The sequence below is a fragment of the Crotalus tigris genome, unplaced genomic scaffold (assembly GCF_016545835.1).
Source record: "Crotalus tigris isolate CLP2741 ecotype Arizona unplaced genomic scaffold, ASM1654583v1 scf7180000024383.4638030, whole genome shotgun sequence".
NCBI classification, from domain to species: domain Eukaryota; kingdom Metazoa; phylum Chordata; class Lepidosauria; order Squamata; family Viperidae; genus Crotalus; species Crotalus tigris.
Genome location: NW_024100553.1, coordinates 4,297,872 through 4,322,982, shown reverse-complemented (window position 1 = coordinate 4,322,982; position 25,111 = coordinate 4,297,872). Strand labels below are relative to the sequence as shown.

The 25,111-nt window shown below is 44.8% G+C and overlaps 1 protein-coding gene across 3 annotated transcripts; it reads left to right on the top strand.

The window, feature by feature from the left end:
- The first annotated feature begins 492 nt into the window (after positions 1-492).
- HCFC1 (host cell factor C1) lies at positions 493-24,929 on the top strand. 3 transcript variants are annotated; one of them, XM_039328641.1, is made up of 26 exons: positions 493-659; positions 4,501-4,649; positions 4,733-4,893; positions 5,119-5,327; positions 5,511-5,595; positions 5,672-5,778; positions 5,875-6,054; positions 7,380-7,796; positions 8,700-8,860; positions 9,009-9,203; positions 9,907-10,137; positions 10,447-10,551; positions 10,772-10,991; positions 11,146-11,291; positions 11,375-11,513; positions 11,840-12,060; positions 13,665-15,348; positions 16,606-16,775; positions 18,633-19,170; positions 20,157-20,534; positions 20,953-21,071; positions 21,156-21,293; positions 21,428-21,613; positions 21,771-22,068; positions 22,772-22,835; positions 23,493-24,929. In XM_039328641.1, exons 2-26 carry the CDS (start codon positions 4,605-4,607, stop codon positions 23,530-23,532), a joined length of 6,237 nt encoding a protein of 2,078 aa, XP_039184575.1. In that variant the 5' UTR covers positions 493-659; positions 4,501-4,604; the 3' UTR covers positions 23,533-24,929. The 3 variants fall into 3 exon arrangements, with proteins under 3 accessions (XP_039184575.1, XP_039184574.1, XP_039184573.1); XM_039328640.1 differs by lacking the exon at positions 493-659 and adding an exon at positions 816-1,708 and having other exon boundaries at positions 9,910-10,137; XM_039328639.1 differs by lacking the exon at positions 493-659 and adding an exon at positions 816-1,708.
- The last annotated feature ends 182 nt before the right edge of the window (positions 24,930-25,111 follow it).

Below are 25,111 nucleotides of genomic sequence, written 5' to 3'. Positions count from 1 at the left end.
TCACGTGCATCCACGAAACGAACGCAGCGTCAATTTTTATCCCCAAAGATGGCGGCGCCCATAAGCGTTGCTATGCAGTGAAGCACTTGCTGAGAGGTGGAGGCCTATCGCACCTCCCCAAAGCAGTCGTGGCCGGTACTAGTGGTGAAGCCGATTATTGGAGGAGCAATTTTTTTTAAAATGCAAGAGGGCGGAGTTTTGTATTCAAAATGGCAACACACATATAACATTCGGAGAGTTTTTATAGCTTACAGCCGGGAAAAACGCCGACAATCGTCTTGAGCTTCGAACAATAATAAGAAGAAGAAAAAGTGCGGTGAAGCCGGTCCAGAATTTCCCCTCCACCGCTCACCACAAAAGAAAGAGGGGGACTTGGCGGTCCCCCAACATGGCGATGCCCAAGCAGCCCTGCCCACCGAAAATGGCGGCGCCCTAGTGGGAGGGGTTCCGTACAGAGGCCTCATTTTGGCTCCGCCTTCAGGCGCTGCCGAGGAAGAGAGACTCCTCACAGGCGCAAGATGGCGGCTCCCAGGGCGGCGTGAAGGCGCCTAGAGCCCGCAGCTTGCCCATCGGTGCCGTACAGCGGGGCTGGATCGAGCTGCCCGTTGCGCTTGGAAGCCGGAAGGAGAGCGCCCTGGCTTAGAACTCCGGGCTGGGGAGTAGGCAGAACCAGCGGGGAAGACGCGCCGGGTGGGGGGACGAGGGGGAGGCGGCTTCTCCCTCTCTGAGGCCGCCATTTTCCGTCCGGGCAACACAAGATGGCGGCTCCCAGGGCCGGGCTCTGAGCGGGGGCCGGAGGGGGGCGGCAGAGGGGCTCTGTTACGAGGGGGGAGGAGTAACTGCCCCACGCGGGGTAGTTCCCTCGCAGGGGGAATTGGTGTTGGTTTTGAAAAGGCAGGAGGCAATTGGGGTAATTTTGTATCAGCCCCCCCTCTTATTGCAAGGGAGGGTGTCTGCTCCATAGAGATTTATGTATTCCGGTCGTAGGGGGGAGAAATACGGTCATCGAAACTCATTGTCGGAAAGGGAGCCTTAAGAGTTTTTCAGCAACGGGGTATGCCTCTAAGCTGTGACTGCCTCACGAAATAAAAAGGGCAGCTACTTGTCCCGCCAAGAGTTTTTGTGGGGGCGGGTAGGTAGGATTTTAATTTTTTTTTTTTTACTTTTCTTTTTCACAACTACTCCGAATTAGTTTGTTTGCAGCAAAGGAGGTGACTGTGACCCGGTGCCCGCGGTGAGGGGGTGTCTTAGTAGTTAGAATAATTGTGGGCGTCTTACCTCACTGGGGAGGACTGCTTTGCTCTGTCCTCTGAAAAAAGTAAAGCTGGTGTTGCTTCCACGAACAGTCTTACCTCAAAAGAGATAGAGTGCATGTGGCTTAGGGGGATCTTTTTCTGAGCCACCGCTGGGAAAGCAGAACTGATAAGGGAGCCTGCTGTTTTAGAGGACTGGTTGCTAGAAAGGATACTTATTGAGAGTTAGGAGGTGCTTTCTATGGCCTCTCCTGTTGTCCCTAGTGGGGGCTCCCCAACAGGTGGTGGGGCCACTGCAGGGTTGCTGCAGCCCCGCTGGAAGCGTGTGATTGGGTGGTCAGGCCCTGTGCCTCGGCCCCGACATGGACACAGAGCTGTGGCAATCAAAGAGCTGATTGTGGTCTTCGGAGGGGGCAATGAGGGCATCGTGGATGAGTTGCATGTCTATAATACAGGTAAGGGGGGGCTGAATGGGCAATAGCATTTAGGCTATTTGTAGGATTAGGTCATTATCCCATTTGTGTCCATTGGGCAAAAGATTATAATTGGTGATTTAGTTCTCCATGAACATAAGATCTCCAATATCTCTTGTATAGAAAAAAAGTATCTGCAACTACAGTTGTATATTAGCAAGTTTCTATAAGACCCATTACATTTGTTTAATTACTTTCATTTTATCAAAATGATTGGTATATGGAAGCATAAGTGATAAGAGGAGAGAACTGTAAAGATGAAACGATGGTAAAGTCTTATTTATCTTGAATTTTCTTCAGCCTTTTCAATGTGATAACTGGCATGTGCCTTGGAGCAGCTTCCATTAGATGGAATTATAGCACCTTCACATTGGAGACTTTTTCCAATTTACATGCTTGTGCTTGGCTTGTGTAGGAATTTATTTTTGCAAAAGGGACAAAAAGGCAATTTTTTTGTGGAATGTCCATCAGTCTAGCAGTAGCGTACCTCAGGATTATTTTGTCAAAACCATAGTTCAAATCATCAGTCCCACAACAATGTGGGAGGTGGAGGAATGAATAGTTGGCAAAAGGAGAAAGATCTCTGCCAACTTGATTGAAAGCAAAAAAAAAAAAAAATCTAGAGAACTATCTATCATGAAGCCCAGTTTTGAACATAGCACAGGGTGCTTTAAGGACACAAAGTTCTTGCACTTTTGTATTAGCCTGGTGCTTTGTGAGTAGCCATGTAACTTTGCTTGGCATTGTAATTTTATCTCTTCTAGTGTTAATACACTATTTTCCCTCATGGACTCTCAAATGCACTCATGTGATGAGATGGCGGGGCAGTACTCTAAGGAGCTGTTCTTCCCCAAAGACTTGGCGCCTAAAATTTAACTTTCGAATACTACAACTTTTAACTCTTTGTTGCCTGTTTTTCCCCCTTGGCTTAGATGCATAAGAATACAATTGAACTGGGCTGACAATCCCAGTAGGGAGGGAGCAAATGCTGCAATATTTCACCTTGTAGGTAATCCGAGAGGGGTCAATTGATCTTGAGTACCTTATCTCAAGTACCAAACTATTCACCTCCAGTAGTCTCAATTCTGTTTTGAAATTGCCTAAAATAGTTCAGCATCCTGGGTTTAATTGTTTCTAATGCCAATTGGAAAAATTATGTTCTACCCTTTCAGATATATGCCACCCCTAGCCTTTATATTTTTAATTAAAGGCTTGTAAAATTGAGGCTTTACAAATTGAGTAGGGGAAGTCTAGATAGATGGACTCAAGATTGATGCTCCTTATTTAGACTGTTTTGGATACATTCCAGGAGACCACAGGTCAACAGTAGAGATAGCACAGTTTTTCTAGAGAAAGGGTTGGTTGGTAAAGACAGGACTTGGTTTACTAGTCTCATTCTGGCTTTCAATCTCTGTAACATGCCACAGTAAGGTTAAGACGTATACCCTGCCAGTAGCAGAAATGGTAAAAGTAGCCTTGCCAGTATAAGGTTGCAGAGGATAACTACAAATGAAGATACTAACTTTGACAATTAAATGGAAGAATTCAGGTTTTCACATTGTTAATGATCTTATTAACCCTCATATGACATTGAGATTTAATTATATTTTAAAAGTATGGAATTTTTTAAATAGACATAAGTGAGCAAAGGCATAATAAAAATTCAGGCACATTGTATATTCTGAAAAATATTCAAACAAAAAGTTTAAGAAAGTCAAAGCAGAAAAATCCTCTCTAGCAAAAGTATTCAGAAATTTTTTAATTTTTGTTTGAAATTAGCATTTCCTTTTCTTTCATGAATAAAAGTTTCCCTGTTAGAAGCTGCATTCTTGAATTCAATATACAGTATAGATTTTTTTTTTGCTTTCTGCTTTTTGCATCTTTAGTGCTTTCATTCCAATGCTATTTTACTGCAAATACTGCCTTGAGTCAAACAATATAAAAATATATTTTAGGTAACTAACAAACAAACCAAGTACTTGCCAAAAAAAGAAGTTTGAGATAGAAGTGCTAGATTGGGAAGCCTGTCAAAATCTCAATAAATGCCAGTGCAATGCTGACTAAAGAGAAGGGACTCTTAACTAGTTAAGTCCAAGAATAAGTATGTGGAATGAAGTAGTATGTTGGCTGGCAAGTGCATGCAGAAGGGAGTATGCCTCCCTCCCCCACTTTTAGTGTCAGCCACAGCATCTAGATATCCTATGGTTGGGAGTCCTCTTACTATGAAACTAGAGCTGGATAGAAGTGGGTGGATCTCAGCTTCCTGATTGGCAGCTGCCTCATCTCTCACCATCCTGATAGGTTGCTTCCTCTTGCCTGCTCATTGTAAACGTGCCCATGCCTCTTACTGCTATCTGCTGCATTCATCCAGAACATTGTCCCAGAGCAGGAAGGAAGGTTTTATTTTCTCTGACATCCTTTAAGATCGCAGGCTGCTTCCTTTATTTTATGCTCCCTCAATTTAGATTATAGCTATCCTGAAAGACTGCCATTTTTTTTTTGAAGCATCCAGCGTAAAGTGGAATTGTTAGTTGAGAGAGCAAATAAGAATATTATTGCAATGATGGTAATCTCATTTTCACCACAAAAAATAACTTCTGAAGTGAGTGTATAGTTCCAATTTTTATAGAGGTTCTTTATTTGATAAAGTATCAGTTAAGAAAGAGTGAAATCCTAACTGTCCAGCCCTGCATTGCTTCAAGAACGTCGTCACATGAAGCTCTATTGTATTTGGATGTAAGCTGACCTTTCTTCATATTTCTTTTTTTTTCCAGCTACAAACCAGTGGTTTATCCCAGCTGTGCGTGGAGATATTCCACCAGGTTGTGCTGCATATGGTTTTGTTTGTGATGGGACTCGTCTCCTGGTATTTGGTGGAATGGTTGAATATGGCAAGTACAGCAATGATCTGTATGAACTGCAGGTGAGTGCTTGCCAACTTAGTTCTTTCCCTTAATTTGCATTGCTTGCTTAGACTAATAATAATTTGATCCTTTATTATTCTAGGCCAGCCGTTGGGAATGGAAGAGACTCAAGGCCAAGATGCCCAAGAATGGGTCCACACCATGTCCACGCCTTGGCCATAGCTTCTCGTTGGTGGGCAACAAATGTTACCTTTTTGGGGGACTGGCCAATGACAGTGAAGATCCTAAGAATAACATTCCCAGGTACATTGCTATTATGTGCTTCTGCAGTCCAGGTACAATCACTTTTTGCCAGTTTAAATCAGAAGAAACTGGTTTTGTGTAATGTTTAATGAACCATGTTCCCTTTTGTTTTACTTTTTCTCCAGTTTTTAAGAAAATATCTCAAGTGGTATCAAAAACGAACAACAAAAAACAAGAGAGCTACAATTTCTCACCTGGCTTTACACATGTTCTCTTTTTTTACAGGTACCTAAATGACCTCTATATCTTGGAGCTGCGGCCAGGATCTGGTGTGGGGTCCTGGGACATTCCCATCACCTATGGTGTATTACCTCCACCACGAGAATCCCATACTGCTGTTGTCTACACAGAAAAAGACAACAAAAAATCCAAACTGGTCATATACGGAGGCATGAGTGGTTGTCGTCTTGGTGATCTCTGGACACTAGATATCGGTAAAAGCAACTAAATTGAGTGGGGACAGATTTTAAACAGGCTTTTAGGTAGAGCAGGTCCTACGATACAACAATTTTGGTTCTATTTCAGTGCTAGCCAGTATGTATGTGTACTGTGTCTTGGAAGACTGAGAGGCAAGACCTTTTGGAAACAATGACCTCTGGTATATTTTCTTCCTGTAGATTCTCTAACGTGGAACAAGCCCAACCTGAGAGGAGTTGCACCACTCCCTCGCAGTCTGCATTCAGCCACAACCATTGGGAACAAGTAAGTTCTATTCCTGACATTTTTCAGACTGATTTCTCACCCAATTTTTAATTTTTGTTCTTTCTTTCTTTGGCAGAATGTATGTATTTGGTGGCTGGGTGCCCCTTGTTATGGATGATGTCAAAGTGGCTACGCATGAAAAGGAATGGAAATGCACAAATACTCTGGCCTGCCTCAACCTAGGTAGGTGAGGACGTAAAGGAAGTGCCTCTTTTAACCTTACTTGCTTGGTATTCTGTTAACAAGCCTGACCTTTTGTGCATGTATCTATCAATGCAGACTCCATGGCTTGGGAGCCCATTCTGATGGACACACTGGAAGAGAATACTCCACGGGCACGTGCAGGGCATTGTGCTGTAGCTATTAATACCCGCTTGTACATCTGGAGTGGCCGTGATGGCTACCGTAAAGCCTGGAACAACCAGGTTTGCTGCAAGGATCTCTGGTATCTTGAGACTGGTAAGAAGAATAGGTAGAAGTACTGCAGTGGGGATGTTATCTACTTACTTATATATTACTCAGGCTTCTATGCTGTTGTAATCTGTTAAGTCTCATGATAGGCTCACACTATTTGTTTGGATTCTCCTACTTTTATCTATTAGATTTTTTTATCCTGCCTTTATTACTTTATAGTAACTCAAGGCAGTGAACTTACCTAATACTCCTTCCTCCTCCTATTTTCCCCACAACAACCCTTTGAGGTACGTTGGGCTAAGATAGAGTAACTGTCTCACAGTCACCCAGCCAGCTTTCATGCCTAAAGTGAGATTAGAATTCACAGTCTCCTGGTTTCTAGACCAGCACCTTAATTACTACACAAACGGACTAATTTCTTAATTAGAAATTATTTAAGCTATTGGGAGTCATTATCTGCCATAGGAACATGATCAGTGCCAATATTTGAACAAACTGGTTCTCTATATAGGGAAGGTTTTAAATATGGTAGAACAGTGGAACATTTTGCTTCTCCAATTACTTCCTGAAGTACACATTTCAGGAAGGCCTGTATTTGTGATTTTTTTGAACATATGGATGTTGCTGTCATATTGGAATTTCTGATGAGAACTGAGTATAGTGCATTGCTCTGGATGCATTTTCTGCTATCTTTTAAAGAGAATCATGTTGCTATAAGTCAAGTCTCCAAAACATTTGGATCTATAGCCTCTCACTGATTAAGTGCACTATGGCTAATACCAGTGTCACATTGATTGTTCTCATCCCACAAAGCGTAAGCACGGGGTCTAAATTAAAACAGGATCCAACATTAGAACTAAACTAGACCCTAGTTTAGAGTGTATGCGTTTTATATCATGTTTTCCATAAGTAACTTGTAAATTAAATATTTTGATGATGTTGTAGAAGATTCCATAAGTATCCCTTTCTTGATGTTGTGTTTTTGTCTATGAAGCAATATAGCAGCAGACTTCTCTGTCTCAAATGTCTTAGAAAGCAGAAGGAAAAGTTATTTTTCCTAGTTTTAAAAAATGTTTTGCCAAAAGCATTTTGTAAAAAATAAGGTGATGGGCAGTTAGAACCTCAAGTGTTACTTTATCACCCTATCAAAAGAAATTTAAAGAACAATGGGGAGGAAACAGCAATGTTTTGGTGCTGTATTGTGTGACACTACCTTCAGGGGTGGGGGGAAGGTATCCTTTCAAGTGTGTGTTTAAAATGGTATGGAAAACATATTTTCTTAGGAATGTGTGAGTTTGTGCTCTCGCAACAAGTAACAGTGGGGCAAACTTCCTAATACCATTTCCCTTCTTGTTCTCTCTTACCCACAGAGAAACCTCCACCCCCTTCACGGGTTCAGCTGGTCCGTGCCAACACCAACTCCTTGGAAGTGAGCTGGGGTTCTGTCCCAACTGCAGATACTTACTTACTCCAGCTGCAGAAATACGACATCCCAGCTGCCTCTTCGCCAGCTGCTAATCCTGTGCCCTCAGTGCCTGTCAATCCCCCCAAGAGCCCTGCTCCTGCTGCTGCGGCACCTGTCCCTGCCGTGCAGCCTCTGGCACAAATGGGTATCACCTTGCTGCCGCAGACCACAGCTGTCGCTGCTGCCACTGCTGCTGCTGCTGCTGCCGCTGCCGCTCCTACCCCACCAACCACAACAACCATCCAGGTGCTTCCTACTGTGCCTACCAGCCCAATGCCGGGGCCTCCTGTAGCAGCTGCTGCTGCTACTCCTCGTCCACAAAGTAAGGAGGAAGGTTTTTTTTTAATTTTCCAGTCAAAATTTTCTCCTTTCAAAAGCTGGCTAACTTTGTACAGCCCTTCAAGTCCTGCTTAATAAAGAGCACCACCCTCAGTTCTCCAAAAGGGCGGAAAGTGTCTTTTCCTTAATGTGAATGTTCTGAAATTATTTTTCTTGAGAATTATCTAAAAAGAATTGATTTCCTTTTTGTAGGGAACAAAGTAAATAGAATGGAGTTGAACTCCACTGAACACAGTGTATGTTCAGGTTCATATTTTAACAGATACTCTCATAATCCTTTATTTTTCTACTTATGTGTTCCAAAAATTCAAAGCCCCACAGCTGAGTGCTTTTCACATTTTTCCGTAAGAGGAAAGAGATGAGCTATCCTTCTGATGCATTGTATAATGTGCAAATTGTTTCAAAGGGGAAAGATTTTAAACTTAAAATGGGATGTTCGAGCAATTCCGGAAGTATTCATGCTTGTAGAGGTCCTACTATTTGAATAACTGTTTAGAATTTGGAACATTTTGCTTACCTCCAATGTTCCGTCCTGCCAAGGGTATGGATCAATAAAAAAATGTAGTTTCCAAATTAACTGCATTTTGCTAGGATAGCATTTTTGGAATGCCCTAATTGAAATAGGTAGAGATCTATATTTGGGGTACGCGTGCATCCAAATTAACTTAGAAGTGTTGCTTTAGACATCATTTGCCATTTTGAAGCTTCTCTGTCAAGTCATAATGTGATTCTGCAAGGCTGGAAAAAAGACAGACTATTTGAATCATTAATAAATGCTCTGTTTATATGAAGCCCGCAGTACTTCTGAAACATTTGGGTACAGTCAGCCCTTATTTGTATGTAGTCTAAAGTTTCATCTTAAGCTGTGCTTATTTTCTTTCTGCAGCTGTTCCAGCTGTGCTGAAAGTCACTGGCCCACAAGCTACCACAGGAGCACCACTGGTAACAGTACGGTCAGCGGGACAAGCTGGGAAAGGCCCAGTGACAGTGACTTCTTTGCCAGCTGGGGTACGCATGGTGGTACCCACACAGAGTACTCAAGGGACAGTAAGTGAAGGCAGGAATGACGGGGACCTGTGCTGGAGGAAGTGAATCATCACATCTCATCGTGTCTGTCTGTCATTAATACATTGCCATAGTTATTTGCATGGAATCCTGGTGGTGTTAACTCACTGACTTTTTTTCTTACTCTTAGGTGATTGGTAGCAGTTCCCAGATGAGTGGCATGGCAGCTCTGGCAGCTGCTGCTGCAGCCACTCAGAAAATTCCACCGTCCTCAGCCCCCACTATGTTAAGCATGCCTGCTGGTACTACCATAGTTAAGACTGTCGCAGTGTCCCCAGGCACCACCACATTACCCACCACAGTTAAAGTAGCTTCTCCGGTCATGGTGAGTATCCGTGGCATATTTGTTTCTTTATTAAATTTATATGCTTCCCACCTCCCTCTGAAAAGCGACAAAATAATCAAATATAAAAAATATTAATAATGTTAAAGATATTAAATACAAAGGCAAGAGGCAGAAAAGCAAAATCAGTCTGGTGGCAGGGTCTTCCCCATCAACCCACCAACCATCTCCAGTGATGAGCATCCCCATCAAGACCTCAGGCTAATTGGCAGAGCCAGGTTTCAAAACCTTCTAGGACACCAACAGGGGGGTCAGGCCTCATCTTAGGGAGATATTTCCAAGGAGGGGGGCCGCCACAACAGAAAAGGCTCTTCTTCCACACATTGGAGCTGAAACTCTGACCAACAGAGATTGCACAATGCTCCTTCTGCCTGATCAAGTGGGATGGGCTGATCCCATTGAGGCAAGGCAGTTTCTCAGTTAACCTGACCTCTACCGTGAAACATTTTAAAGTGATAACCAACATCTTGAATTGGACTCAGAAGTAATATTCCCATAGAATGAATATTTCACCAGTTTTGTTGGAATTAGTATATGGCAAAAAGGATAGGGCAAACCCTTTGGATCCAAGATTTAAATTTGTTAGACCATGTTCTATCTGTAATCATCAAAAGTGTGAGAATGTTGCCTCTACAAAGGACTCTTATAAGATGCTCTTTTTAAAATATTGATCTTGTTTAACAAGCAGGTGAGCAACCCAGCCACCCGCATGCTGAAGACAGCTGCTGCCCAGGTGGGCACCTCAGTCTCTTCATCCACCACTAATACACCTACCCGGCCCATCATCACCGTGCACAAATCAGGCACTGTCACTGTAGCACAGCAGGCCCAGGTGATGACAACTGTAGTGGGTGGGGTAACAAAGACCATCACATTGGTGAAGAGCCCCATCTCCATGCCTGGAGGCAGTGCATTGGTAAGCATAACTCTTTTGAATAGGGGTTTAAGAGAGGATGCTGGAAATGGAAGTTTTTTTCCTGTCAACTGGCTCTTCACATAAGTGAGCATTTTCATGTTTCCAGTGAGCCCTCAGCTTGCAGCAGTTTTTTATGTAATACTGAGCAGATGCTCTCATTTAACAGGCTACTCATAAACGATTGCTGGGTATTTTTTCTGGTCAGATAACTGCTGAATGAATTAGAGGAAGGGGACCACGTCCCTTTATATTAGAAGATGTAAAGAATCTTAAAGCAGACTTTCTCTCTCTCTCTTTGTGTGAGAGCAGATTTCCAATTTGGGAAAAGTGATGTCTGTTGTGCAGACCAAACCAGTCCAGTCATCAGCTGTAACAGGCCAAGCATCAACTGGTCCTGTGACTCAGATAATCCAGGTAAGAACATACAATGGAGGAGCAATGCCAGATGCAACCCCAGTCCTAGGGTACTTCCCAGAGTGTATGCCATTCTCATCCCAATTACCTGTATGCCTCCTCTTCTTTGCCTGCCTTTTTTTTTCCTCTAGTATATTTTCTGCTTGTGGAATGCAAGAAAGAATATGGAGACTTCCTGCATTGTGCTGATTCTTTGTATTCTCTTTTTATTCCCCTTAAGACCAAAGGGCCTCTGCCTGCTGGCACTATTCTGAAACTAGTGACCTCAGCAGATGGCAAGCCCACCACAATCATCACCAGCTCACAGGCAGGTGGCACAGGTACTAAGCCTACCATCCTGGGCATCAGCAGTGTGTCACCCAACACAACAAAGCCTGGTACCACCACTATTATCAAGACCATCCCCATGTCAGCTATTATTACACAATCAGGTGCCACAGGTAAGAAATGGAATTTGATTTACTGTAGCAGTTGTCATCCTATTCCAATCTATGGACCATTGGGTAGTACAGCAACCAGTGAGACCACAGCATGGTTGTTGGGGGTGGGTGAAGAATGTGTGTTGTGTATTCGTATTCTGCTTTTTATTTTCAGGTGTTACTAGTAGTTCTGGGATTAAGTCTCCCATCGCCATTATCACCACAAAAGTGATGACCTCTGGCACTGGTACCCCCGCCAAGATCATTACAGCATCATTACCCAAACTAGCCACAGGTCATGGACAGCAAAGCGTAACACAGGTGAGCTAGATGACAGGTTGGGAGATGCTAGAAGCCCCGTTCTGACTTCAGCAGGTTAATATGAAAAATGTGTGTTTCCATAGGTGGTGCTTAAGGGGGCACCAGGACAACCTGGCACAATCTTGCGAACTGTCCCTATGGGTGGAGTGCGACTTGTTACCCCTGTCACTGTGTCTGCAGTCAAGCCTACTGTTACCACTTTGGTAGTGAAAGGAACAACAGGTAAAGGCATTAAGTTGGAGGCAGAATTAATGGATTTATTAGTGTTTATGCAAGTGCATTTGCTTTCCATGGTGCATCAGTGGGTAGAGGGTGAATTGGCTGTTGGATAGGTTTTTGGACCTATGGACATCTTCACACTTCACAGGATCCCCTGTGTGCTGCAAAACTGACCTGCTAACCATGCACTATAGCTATATGACCTAGAAACATGACCAGGAACTCTGAGAGCCCATGTTTCTATGTACTACGTAGGTTACTGAAATTAGCATGGATACCTTTTACAACGTTTTCTCCATCTTATGTTTTTTTTCTTTGTATCCTTTAAGGGGTTACAACCTTAGGCACTGTAACGGGCACCATGTCAACAAGCCTAGCTGGAACTGGGGCACACAATACTAATGCTTCCTTGGCTACGCCTATTACCACCTTGGGGACCATTGCCACACTTTCCAGCCAGGTCATCAACCCAGCTGCCATCACTGTCTCAGCAGCACAGACAACCCTGACGGCAGCAGGTGGCCTCACCACTCCCACCATCACTATGCAGGTATGGTTTTGGCGTGGTCGAAAATTGCAAGCAATGTTTCCCAGTAAAATGATGCACGTTACATTCAAGATAGAGTGGTGCTCTGCATAGCCCATGATAAGCTTGCAGTATGAAATGTGGTAGTTGTTGACATAGGTGGCTTGAAAGAATGATGTTTCTGTTTTATAAAAATTGATGTCTTATTGGTTATTAGCTGTGGCTTTTCGTGTAATAAGAGTGTGTCTAATTTAGTTAGAGAAAATGATACTGTATTTAGAGGGTTCCTAGAAGGAGAGAGCTGCTAGCTATTCAAAACAAAATATAAAAACCAGATTCTTACATGCCTGCAAATGATACGGGGTTGTGTGAAGGGAACATACTGTAAAAAGGATGTAGTTGGAGGAAACTTTGTGTATGTGTACCCAAACCTCTCTGAGGCTGGTTATTGGCTCTGAACTGTTATCCAGGACTTCATGTTCCTGATAATTCTGTGGGCTGTTTGGAAAGGATAGGCAGCTAACAGCCTTCAGTAGATACCTTGGACTTCAAATCCCATCATTCTAGCAAACATGGCCAATGACCATGGAATTGTAGTTCAAACTATCTAGAGAGCTTGGCTGTTTGTCTTACCCCACCTTTTTTTTACAGTACAAGGTAGCACTTCTGTTGCAATTCATAGATATCATGAGAATTTTAGTTGTGGGGAGAAAAACCCCTAGTAGCTACTTAGGTATCAGCATGTATTGATTCGAAACAGGGAACATTCATATCATGAGCAGCTCTCTGTATTGGGTAAGAATAACTGGCATTTGAAGCAGAGCTTTTGTTCTGGGATCAGACAACTTGCTGTGCCCACTTTTTTATCTAACGTGAGTCATGGTCTTTACAAGATCTTTATCATCTGTACAAAATCACATCAAGATCTGTGTCTACAATTACTTTGTATCAAAGTATGATTTTAATCTGCATCTTTAATCTTGTTGCAGACTTTTACAATCCTAGCATATAAAATACTGCCACTCAAAGCAGATGTGAAGCTCTGCAGTTCTCTACAGTACAACTTAAGTTTGTTTCTATGGTCTAGTCACATCCTTGGCTACCTAATCAGTTCTGTGATATTCCTCATGCCCACTTTTTTCTTTTGCCCTACTTAGAACTGTTCTCCATAAATGCATGTGCATATACATTACGCTATAGTCCCTTTCAGGTTAAGCAATATTGTACAGAATGCAGAAAAAGAATGACAAATAATGGATAAAGGGAATAAAAATAGGGGATTTTTAAAAATGAGATCGCAGAATTCTGCACGCATCAGAATGAAAATAATTGGGAGATATATTTTTAAATACTCCCCAGAATATATTCCTAGCATGTCTAAATGCATCGCATGAATATTCTGCAGAGGGTTATTAAATCATATTTCGCCATGATATAGCTGTAACTTTTATAAGCGCAAGGACTATTCTTTTTACATATGAAAAATATTTTGTAATGCCTGCAGCCTGAAATAGTTAGCCATGCTGTTCTGCATAACAGAGTGGTTGTAAATCTTGTATGTGATTTAGATAAGCCTCTGACTGGAGGTCTCTCTGCTAACCTATGTGTATTTGTTTCACTCCCTCTAGCCTGTTTCTCAGCCTACTCAAGTCACCCTGATTACAACCCCCAGCGGAGTAGAGGCCCAGCCAGTGCATGATTTGCCTGTTTCTATCTTGGCCTCTCCCACCACGGAGCAGCCCACAGCCACAGTCACCATTGCTGAGTCGGGGCAAGGAGATCCACAGCCAGGCACTGTTACACTGGTGTGCTCCAATCCACCCTGTGAAACACATGATACTGGCACAACCAACACAGCTACAACCACAGTTGTGGGCACTTTGGGTGGGCCAGCTCAGTTACAGTTTGTGTGTGATGGGCAGGAGGGTGGAGGCCTCCAGCCCAATGGTCGAGTGGTGCGGGTATGCTCCAATCCCCCTTGTGAGATGCATGAGACTGGTACCACCAACACCGCAACCATTGTTCTGAGTGCTGGGCAGAAGATTTGCTCCAATCCACCTTGTGAAACTCATGAGACTGGCACCACCAACACAGCCACTATCTCCAAAACAGAAAAAGCACCCGCAGAGCCACCCTGCCAAACTTTCCAGACAAATGCCACTGGCACCACTATGACTGTAAAGCCCATTGTAGGTACAGGTCAGCTAGTGTGCTCCAATCCTCCCCGTGAAACCCATGAGACTGGCACTACAAATACTGCCACCACCACAACCTCACACATGGGCCAAGGGCAGCCTGATGATGGACAAAAGGAACCGGCTAACACTTCCTGCCAAACAAAGCAGACAGGTAGCACCAGCACCACCATGACGACAAAAACAGATATTCCCACAGAGCAGCCATGTGCAGTTCAAATTGTAAGCTTCGTGCCAGATGCTGGCTTGCCTAGTGTTGCTTCTGGCGCTACCACAGTGCAAAGCGGTGAAAGACTACAAGCCCTGAAAAAAGCCCAGTGTGAATCCCATCATACCCATACCACCAATACTGCCACTACAGCTCGGTCCCTCATGGGCCAAGGGCAGCCAGATGGTGAATGGGTAGGATCTGCCAACCCTCCGTGCCAAACACAGCAAACCAACTCTACCAGCACCACCATGTCTGTCAAAGTTGATGTGCCAGTTCAGTCAAGTGCACCTTGCAAGACCCATAATACGGATAACAAGGATACAAATCTTCAAGTGTGCTCTAACCCAGCTTGTGAAACTCATGAAACAGGTATCACAAATACAGCTACAGTAACTACATCAAACCTGGGTGCTACCCAGCGAGTGTGCTCCAATCCACCTTGCGAGACTCACGAAACGGGCACCACCAACACAGCTACCACAGCAACTTCCAACATAGCCACGGGTCAGCAGGCGTGCTCCAATCCACCATGTGAAACTCACGAGACTGGTACTACGAACACAGCCACCACCACCACATCAAACCTGGGAGCTGGACAAAATGAAAGTGCCCAGCACCAGCAACCCCCTGTTACTCCACCCTGTGAAACACAGCAAACCAACTCCACCAGCACCATAATGACCCCCAGCATAGGAGGTGATGGCGCTCAGTCTTCCAGCTCAGCATTAGCACAATGTGGCAACTCAGAACTGAGAAAAACCCCTGAGAGAGAATCACCAGGGGCTGCTGGGTCTTCGCCTCAGAGCTCAACACCCAGAATATGCTCAAACCCTCCTTGTGAGACCCATGAAACAGGAACCACTCATACTGCCACCACAGTAACTTCTTCTATGGGTGCCAACCAAGGTAAAAGAACATGAAGGAAGAGTATTAGAAATACCTCAGGGATTCCTCAGTACTCTTAATAGCGCAGGACAATATTGTTTGAGTTACCCTGTTCCTTACTGTGTGCAGTTGGAAATGAATTGAATAATTTTGGATACACGGTTCACAAAAGAAATGTTTGTGAGACCTGATTTGTGATCAGTGCCTTGCATGGGCATTGTGTAGATTGGAGAATTCTACAGAATTGTTTGCAGTGTATCCTGGTTTGTCTTGGGCACACTGTGGTTCCTTAGCAAGCAAGTTGTCATCAAAACCTCATCTTTCTGCAGTCAAAAGTGGAAATTCATAATAACATCTTATTGTATCACAAAAATATATAAGCTTTACTAAGTTGCATTAGGGTTAAGTTTTCTTCATCTATAGAATTTTTATTTATCCTTGTTTTAGAATCACTATAATCAAGTACTGCATATATACAGAGGTTTTGTAGCTCTATAATAACTGTTTTGAAATTGTAATTCTTGGGGGGCCAGATAAAACTAAATCCAGTATCTCTGGAAAATATTGTCCTTACTGCCGTCAATCATCCCATACAAAGTACAATTGCTGAAAAATGGGTTTGTCTAGATAACATTCTTTACTTCTCTCAGTAGCACATATGGTCCTCACTTAAAAGTTTGTACAAGGCATTCTTTTCACTTTTAAGAAGTGTGTGAGACAGAAAGATTCTGTCCTCTGATGAACAACTTGCTACAAGAATAAGATGAGCAAACAGTAAGAATTTACCACAAAATTCTTCTTCACAAAACAAAGAAGTATTTTATTTTAAGCTTAAAACAAAACAGTCTGACTTGGGATGTTGGTTTAACACTGCAGACAGATTTCAAAAACATCCTTATTTCTGCATACCTAACATTTTTAAGTTTGTTAAAGAACTAAGTTTTTTTTTGTTTGTTTGTTTTTTAGATATTCACTTGGTCAAATTATCCTCAGTCAGGTGGTAGATAATTCTCAAATTAATCTACCACACTCTATTTTGTAACTCTAGGATGAAAAATTAGGAAATTGAATTTCACATCCCTTTTTCTATATAGTGAAGCATTCATGGAATGAAGCAGCAAAGTTGTGGACGGATTCCAAAATATGGACTGTTTGGTTTTAAGTTTTGAACTTTTGAAACAACTGTTCCAAATCCTGAAACTTCATTAGATTCTCACAACCAAAGGCCTCTTTTCTTGCATCCTTGTCTTCAGTGTGTGACCTGTTTTCTTTCTGCAGATCAGCCACCTGCTACCAATGGGCAACAAGGGGAACCTGAGATACCTGTGACTGAGAGTTCAGCTGCCAGCAGCCCCAGTGCTGTTGTGGTGACCACAGTTTCCACCACTCAAATCAGAGCTGTCACTACTGTCACCCAGTCCACGCCAGCACCAGGGCCTTCTGTACCGGTGAGAATCAGAGGAGAAACTGGATATGGTGTCCTGTTTTCTTTGGTTCATTCTGAGATTCTCTAGATCAGTGATGGCGAACCTTTTAGACACCAAGTGCCCAAAAACTGCCCCGCCTGCCCTGCCCCCACCCCCGTCCACCTGCAGGGGCCACCTAACTCCTCCATAGCCCCCCACAGCAGATCGCCCAGGCGGCCCTGCAGTGCAATGGCAGCCACACCCTTCACCCATGCCCTGCAGCATCATCTGCACGCGACGGGGCATGAGGGCGGAGTCTTGTCCCTGCTACCCGGCTGCCATGTCCTTGGCTGTGCTGCTCCATGCGAGCTGTACCCGGGGACGACTCTCCTCCCGGGGGGGGGCTGCTGGTGAGGAGAGGGCTGCGAGGGGAGGTAGGGCTGGGGCGACGGCACGCGTGCCCACAGAGAGGGCTCTGAGTGCCGCCTCTGGCACGGGTGCCATAGGTTTGCCACCACTGCTCTAGATGATTCTATAGCTGGCTTTGAGGGGATGGAGTTATCCCTGGCAATTGCTGCTTTCCTTCCATTGCTTGTACTAGTCACTTCATATTTCAGAACAGAAAGAAAGTTTTCTGCTTCAAATGTCATTTGTCCTTTGCCACCCAATCCATTTTTCTAATCTTGGGTTTGTCTACATGCTTAATCAGCAGTGTTAAGTCTTCTAGTTCCTAATTTTTGGCTCATTTTAGTCCAAATTTGTAGATAACATCACTGGATATAAATATTGTTGTTGCCACAAATATCTCCCAAAGCTGTTTTTTTCAGGAGGCAACTGGTCTTCCTTGTTTTTCTTTGAAGACGTTTCACTTCTCATCCAAGAACCTTCTTCAGCTCTGACTGGATGGTGGGGAATGGAAGGATTTATATTGCTTGCAGACTCAGGTGACAACACAGATAAACCTCCAGGTGGCCACAACCACTCTTTAAAAGAATACAAATGACCCGCTGTCTGCAAGGAGTATAAATCCTTCCGTTCCCCACCATCCAGTCAGAGCTGAAGAAGGTTCTTGGATGAGAAGCGAAATGTCTTCAAAGAAAAACAAGAAAGTCCAGTTGCCTCTTGAAAGAGCATCTTTGGGACAATTACGACCTGGATGACTGAGAATCTCCATAGACATTTCCACAAATATGTGTGCACATATCCATCCCCCAAATTCAGTTTAACTTGGCTCACTGTAATATCTCTTCCCAAAATATATCTCTAAGAATCCTCAAAGAAGAAATAGCATTCCTTGGGAAAAGAGGATAATGGCAAAGAAAAAGAGCAGAATGAGGTAAAAGAGGTATTAACTACAACAGTGAAATGATTTAAGGAGGAGTAATACTTGTTTAACTGGGCCTTTAATCTGATCCAATGGAGGTGCTCCTAGTCCGTGGTGGCGAAGCTATGGCACGCATGCCACAGGTGGCACTTAGAGCCCTCTGTGGGCATGCGCGCCTTCACCCCAGTCCTAGGCCTTCAGCTGTGTTTTATAAAACGTTTTCGCTTTAGGCCTCCGCCCTGTGTGAAAAAAAAAAAGGTTCAATCAATCAATCAATTTCAACTTCTCGCAAAGTTGGAATTGATTGATTGGAGTTTTTAGTCACACTCAGTCTACAGTTACCACCGTAGCCACGCCTACCCAATTGGATACACCCACCCAATAGGCTACACCCACTCGGCACCCGACAATACATAAGTGGGTTTTGGGTTGCACTTTGGGCACTCGGTCTCTAAAAGGTTCTCCATCACTGTCCTAGGTCCTTGTGTTTGTATAAAAAGTGTTCAAGGCAGACTCAGTGCTGCCTGGTCCAGCATTCACACACACTATCTTTCTATCCATCCTTCCTGTTGCAGAACATCTCCACGCTTGCTGATGTCCCTGCAGACGAGGCAGTTCCACCTGCCGAGGCTCCTGATACCACCAGCACAGATTCCCTTCCGGCACCCTCTGAGCCACTGCAGTCCTCCATAGAGATGCAGACAGCAGTTGCAACCCCTGAGCCTCAGGGACAAGCACAGGTTGCCTCAGCTGGCACTCCGCCAACTGAAGGTCCTCTGGGTGAAACTGCTCCCCATCCAGAACTTGTCCCTCCTACTGAAGAGACACCACCCACACCAGCAGCCCCCGCCCAAGAACCTGTGGCTATGGTGGTGCTGCCCCAGGCCACACCTGCAGCTCCACCATCCTCAGAGGTGGAGCAGTTAGCATTGCCTCAGGAACTAATGGCGGAGAGCCAGGCAGGCACCACCACTCTGATGGTGACTGGATTGACTCCTGAGGAACTAGCCGTAACAGCTGCTGCAGAGGCTGCTGCTCAAGCTGCTGCCACTGAAGAGGCACAAGCGCTGGCCATCCAGGCAGTCTTGCAAGCAGCCCAGCAGGCTGTAATGGGTGAGTACTTGTAACCCTCCGTTTTCCTCTCTGGAATCTTCTCCACTCACCCTACATGAGCCAGCCAGGTCTGTCCTTGGTGACAGATCTTGCTAATTTTCTTGGATCTTAGGTAAACTTTTAGCCCATAAGAGTCTAACCTTTTGGCTTGCCTGGGCCACATTGAGTGACGAGAAATTATCCTGGGCTGCATATCAAATGTATACTGTGTTTTCCTGAAAATAAGCCCTAGCTTGATTTTTACACATGCGCCTAATATAAGCCCTTCCCCAAAATAAACCTTAGTTAAGACCCTGCCCACTCAGTCCCACTGTCTGATTGTAAGAGGTGGGGCGAGGTGCACACGTAAAAATCAAGCTGGGGTGAGGGGGGTGGAGGTGCCCCACGCACCCCGCACCTGCCTACCACAGGGACCCCGCAGCCAGGCCTTCCACGCCCCAACATCTGCCTCACCTTGCAGCAGCGGCACCAGCAGCTCCATCCAGCAGGAACCTGCGTGGCCACTGGCTCACTTCCGATTGCTGGCATCCTGCCACGAGTGGCTGTGAGCAGCAACAGAAGTTGGGCAGTACCACATGGTGTTCTGCCATGAGTGCTGTGAGTGGCTGGAGAAGACATTGGGCAGTGCCATGTGGCATCCTGCCACGAGTGGCTATGAGCAGCTGCAGAAGAAGTCGGGCAGCGCCATGTGGCGTCTGAGCAGCTGAGCAGCCGCAGAAGTCAGGCGGTGGTACAGCAGGTGTCAGAGCATGGGAGTCCTGGCTGTGGTGGTCTTGAGGTAAGCGGTTAAGACATCCCCCCAAAATAAGACCTAGTGCCTCTTAGAGTCAAAAAAGTAAGACCAGGTCTTATTTTTGGAGAAATAAGGCACTATAGATTATATATACATAATCAACTTTATTTTATTATATTTTATATGTAACCCACAACCTGTATGTGGCCTTGGGTTGGACATGCCTGAATTAGCCCTTTTCTTTTTTGAACAGGTCCTGGAGAAGCCATGGATACCTCGGAAGCAGCAGCAACACAGGCTGAACTAGGCCACCTGAGTTCAGAGGGCCCTGAAGGACAGGCCACTGCGATCCCCATTGTGCTTACTCAGCAAGACTTGGCAGCCTTGGTGCAGCAGCAACAACAGCAGCTTCAGGAGGCTCAGGCAGCAGCAGCGGCGGCGGCGGCTGCAGTTCAGCAGCAGCAACAGCAACAGCAGCCCCCTCAGCATCAACTGCCTGCCCACTTGCCTACAGAAGCCCTGGCTCCTGCTGATAGCCTCAACGATCCTGCCAGTGAGAGCAATGGCCTCAATGAGTTGGCTAGTGCAGTAACCAGCACGGTTGGGCTGTTACCTCCCACTCCCACAGAGAGTAAGTGAGGCAAAGATGACTGCCATTACATTGGCAGTGACTTTTAAAAGCTTGTTTCCACTTGTAAGTAGAGGTGGCATAGCTCAGTGGTAAGAAGGATGCTTACAATGGTGCTTTTTCAGCCAATAGTGAAAGGGAGGGTCCCCTGCTCCCTTGATTGAGGCGAGTGTCTGAGCAAAACTATATTGGGTCTTCCTAGTGGATAAGCACAACTGTTTGATCATGGGATAATTTTATATTCCAGTCCTGTCAACGCACCTATTACCCTTGGGAAATCTATCTGAGGTGGGCCTTTTAGTTAAATCAGGACTTAGTTCTGTTGCCTATATTTCCTTTTCCAATTTTGGACATGGACCAATGTCTTTGGGTGGGGATCAGGGATCTAATGAAAGTTATTGAAATTATTCCCCTCATCCAGGTCTTGCTCCTTCAAATACATTTGTGGCCCCACAGCCTGTGGTAGTAGCCAGCCCAGCAAAATTGCAGGCAGCAGCTGCCCTGACAGAAGTTGCTAATGGGATTGAACCAGCTCCAGTGGTAAGAAAAAAATATTGGTAGGAATTTATGGAATGAATTTACAAGTTTTCCAAAGTTTATCTTGAATTATCCATTCTTTGCTAGAAACCAGAGCCTCCCACCCAGCTTCCAAAAGTGATTGTGAAGAAGGAAAATCAATGGTTTGATGTGGGTATTGTCAAGGCAACCAACATGGTGGTGACACACTACTTCCTGCCGCCTGATGATGCACCTGCTACAGATGTGAGTGGAAAAATATAATCACCTTAATTTCACCTTAAAGATCCAGATTTTTTCTGCCATGTATCTTCTTATCCATTCCCATAATATCAAGATAATTGTGATGTCTTATTTCCACTCTCTTCTGTCCTCTGCAGGATGATTCAGGAACCACTCCTGATTATTCTCAATTCAAGAAGCAAGAGCTGCAGCCTGGTACTGCTTATAAGTTTCGAGTAGCAGGAATTAATGCCTGCGGACGAGGCCCTTTCAGTGAAATCTCAGCATTCAAGACCTGTTTGCCTGGTTTTCCTGGAGCACCTTGTGCCATTAAAATCAGTAAAGTAAGAGCTTTTTCTGTTTTAGAGTCCTGTTAATTCATCTCCCTTTTTGAGTTGGGGTAATTGAATAATGTTTGTTGCATTTGTTGTCTCCCACTCTTGCTGCAATACCTTTTGGCTGTCCTGGTTTTCAAGCTCTTCTTGCATGTTTCTAACACAGAGTCCAGACGGGGCCCACCTGACTTGGGAACCACCTTCAGTCACCTCTGGAAAAATCACAGAATACTCGGTGTACCTAGCCATCCAGAGTCCCCAGGCGGGTGAACCTAAGACCGCAGCACCTGCCCAACTGGCCTTCATGCGGGTTTACTGTGGGCCCAGTCCTTCGTGCCTGGTCCAGTCCGCTAGTCTCTCCAATGCCCATATAGACTACACCACAAAGCCTGCCATTATTTTCCGCATTGCTGCCCGCAACGAGAAGGGCTACGGTCCTGCCACACAAGTTCGGTGGCTTCAAGGTGAGTGGCGGCTGTGATGAGACGTTGGAGGGAGGAATGTAGCTTCAGGCCACATATGAGTGGGAAGACGTTCTTTAAATTAAACCTTCAACAAGATGAGGAGCTGCTATCAGGTCTCTGACTCTTATAAATAGCTGCACACCATTCACTTTCCCATCTTGAGCGATGGTTTGCAGCTGAAGAAAATCTGCCATGCTGCCTCTCGGATCCAGGTTGGATATTTGTGTTGATGTTTCTGTTAGTAGGGGGGGTGTATAAGTAAATAGGAAGGTCTCATTCAGAATTCTAGTTTTTTATTTTATTGAATTTAGTCATTAAGAATTGATGGATTTATCAGATATTTCTATCAAGTTCCTAGTCAGGAATGTATGTCTAGATTTTCTAATATGTGAATCTCACCATCTAGAGTGAAAATGTTTTTTCAGCCCCAGCTGCAGTATAAATGGCTTGGCGATAGGATTACTGAGTTTAATGGTAGAGACAAGCTCAGCAAGCCAAATTGTAATAATATCACTAAAGGACTGAATGTCAGAATAAAATTACCCAATTTTTTTCACATCAGCATTTGATTGTATTTTATTTCTTGTCATGATTGATAAAGGAATAAAGGATATATATTTCACATTCCTATAATGATTCACCTTGATTCAGGCAATGTTTTATGTTTCCCTTCAGTGTGTGTAATACACTTTTGTCTTTACAGAATCCAGTAAAGATGGATCTATGACAAAACCAACTAACAAGCGGCCGCTTTCATCTTCTGATCTGTGAGTATTGATTGGTGGAGCAAGCAATTATTTCAGCCTTCGTGTTTCCTTTGTGGAGTTGTGGAGGGTTATGGAAGGAAATCTATGTACATCCCCAGTCATTTTGGGAGAAAAAATACCTTATGAATTTTTCTTTATGTTCATCAGAATATCTTGGGTCAGCCTTAGATTGAATAAATAGTCAAGTTACTTTGTTGTCTATGCAGAGTGGGAGAGGGACTTCCAGCCAGAATAGAATTTCTCCTATAAGCAGCCTAGCAAATCGAGGATGCTGCAGCAAATTCTCTAGAGAAATATTGCTAAAGTTACAGCTGTGGAGCTCAGCTGTGTGAAGCCAAAAGACTGGATTCTAGGCCACCTTTATGCATGACAGCTGACTGGATGACTTTGGGCTAGTCACTCTCTCAGCCCAGGCTATGTCACAATTATGGGTGACCGAGGAGGGGGAAAGAGCATTAGATATATTCACCACTTTGAGTTGTATATAAAAAAGGCGGGATGATGATTAAAAAGTTGGTTGCTTGCTAGTACTGATGGCAGTGGACACTTCCAGGGAATGAAAATTTGAATTCTGACAGTACTCCGGGCAAGAAGAGCATCGCATTCATGGCCAAGCAGGAAGTTGGACCTTATTCTTTCTTCTTTTTCATCTTCCAGGAAAAGTGCTCCAAAGAAGCCCAAAGCAGATGGGCAGTGAAGGGAGTCACCAGCCATCCCCTCTTCCTGCCTGCTCCACAGCCTCTGCCTGAACTCCCCCAGCCAGTCAGTCACCCCGTGTATGACGAAGATGGAACTGCCGAAAGCACATTTCATACACCTTGGGATGAACTGTTGGGGTGGGGGGGTGGGGAGAAGAGATGCTGAGGCTCATGTGAGGGACCCCCAAGCAGGGCCATCACTGCGCCATACCCCAGCCTAGGAAGGGGGAAGAAGGAATGGAATTCCTCCCTCACCCTCTGCTTACTGCCCCAATGACATGGACATTGATGGTTGGGGTGGGCTTGAGGGAAAACTTGTTATGGGGGGGAGGGGGGCTGTTGGGTTTTTTTACAAGTTGCAGTTACAGGAATGAAGTTCTTTTGTATTCCCCTGAATCCTGTGTGTTGGGGGTAGGAGACTTGGTCTCCCTGCCTCCGGTTCTTGCCTCTGTACAGACCCTCTTCCTCAGTTTAGTTTTTAGTGTCTGCGTTTGGTAATGGAGAGAAGTCCTTGCTAGTGGGGATTGAGAAGATGTGACATGGTTGGCCACAGATGCAGCTACTTTGAACATTGGAGGGGAGGGGCTCATGCTACAGTAGCTGTTCTAATGCTCAGCGCGGGATGTTTGTGGCTTGAATCCACCCCTTTTTCCCCTGTACATGGAACAACCCCTCCTTAGCAGCACAAGCTGGGTTTGTTTTCTCTCTCTGCTCTTCCTGCCTCCAGGCCACAAGGTGGCATGCTATAGGCAGATGTCTTGCCATTCCTTTCCATTGTTTTGTATAAAACTTTTTTTTAGGATAAAATGATTTGGGAGGGAGAATGTAGCTGATCCATCAGGCTTTTGGGTCAGAGCAAGGCTGGAGGGCAACATTCTTGATGGTTGATGTACAACTCTCCACTGTACGGGGTAGGAGTTTAGGTTTCACTCTATAGAGAAATATATGCCCCCCCTCCCCTTTTCCCCTATTGGCTGTCTTGGGACATTCCACATAGGGGAGGCAGGGAAAGCAACAGGGCTTTGTAGAGTCGGGGGATCTCTATGGAACATGAATGAAATGCCCCCTCCCAGGCGCACTGTTTGCTGTGTTGAGATTGGTAGACAAACTAGCCCTCAGAAAATACCCCCATGAGCAAACCTCTCCCACCCTTGCTCTGTGCCCTGGTCTTTTGTATTATAGTATATTTCGCTGTGTCCCACTTTCCTGTTCAGTCCCTAAGATTCCTTCTGTCCTTCCTATATTTGACCTGATTTATTTTCCACTGAGACAGGAACAACCCTCATAGGAGTTTACCCTGGCTATCCACCCTGACCCCCCCCCCACTCCCCCTAGTGCTGCGTATCTGTCGTTTTTGTGCTATTTTGAACAATTAAAGACTTTTTTTTGGAAACAAGACTTGATGTTTGGAAAAAGAGCTCTTTCCCTCATCTTCTCCCTTCAGAGTGTTCGTGGTCAAATTTTCTGTAGCCTTTTTTCTTTATGAAAGGACTAGATCCGTGGTGGCGAACCTATGGCACGCGTGCCACAGGTGGCACACAGAGCCCTCTCTGTGGGCACGCGTGCCCTTGCCCCAGT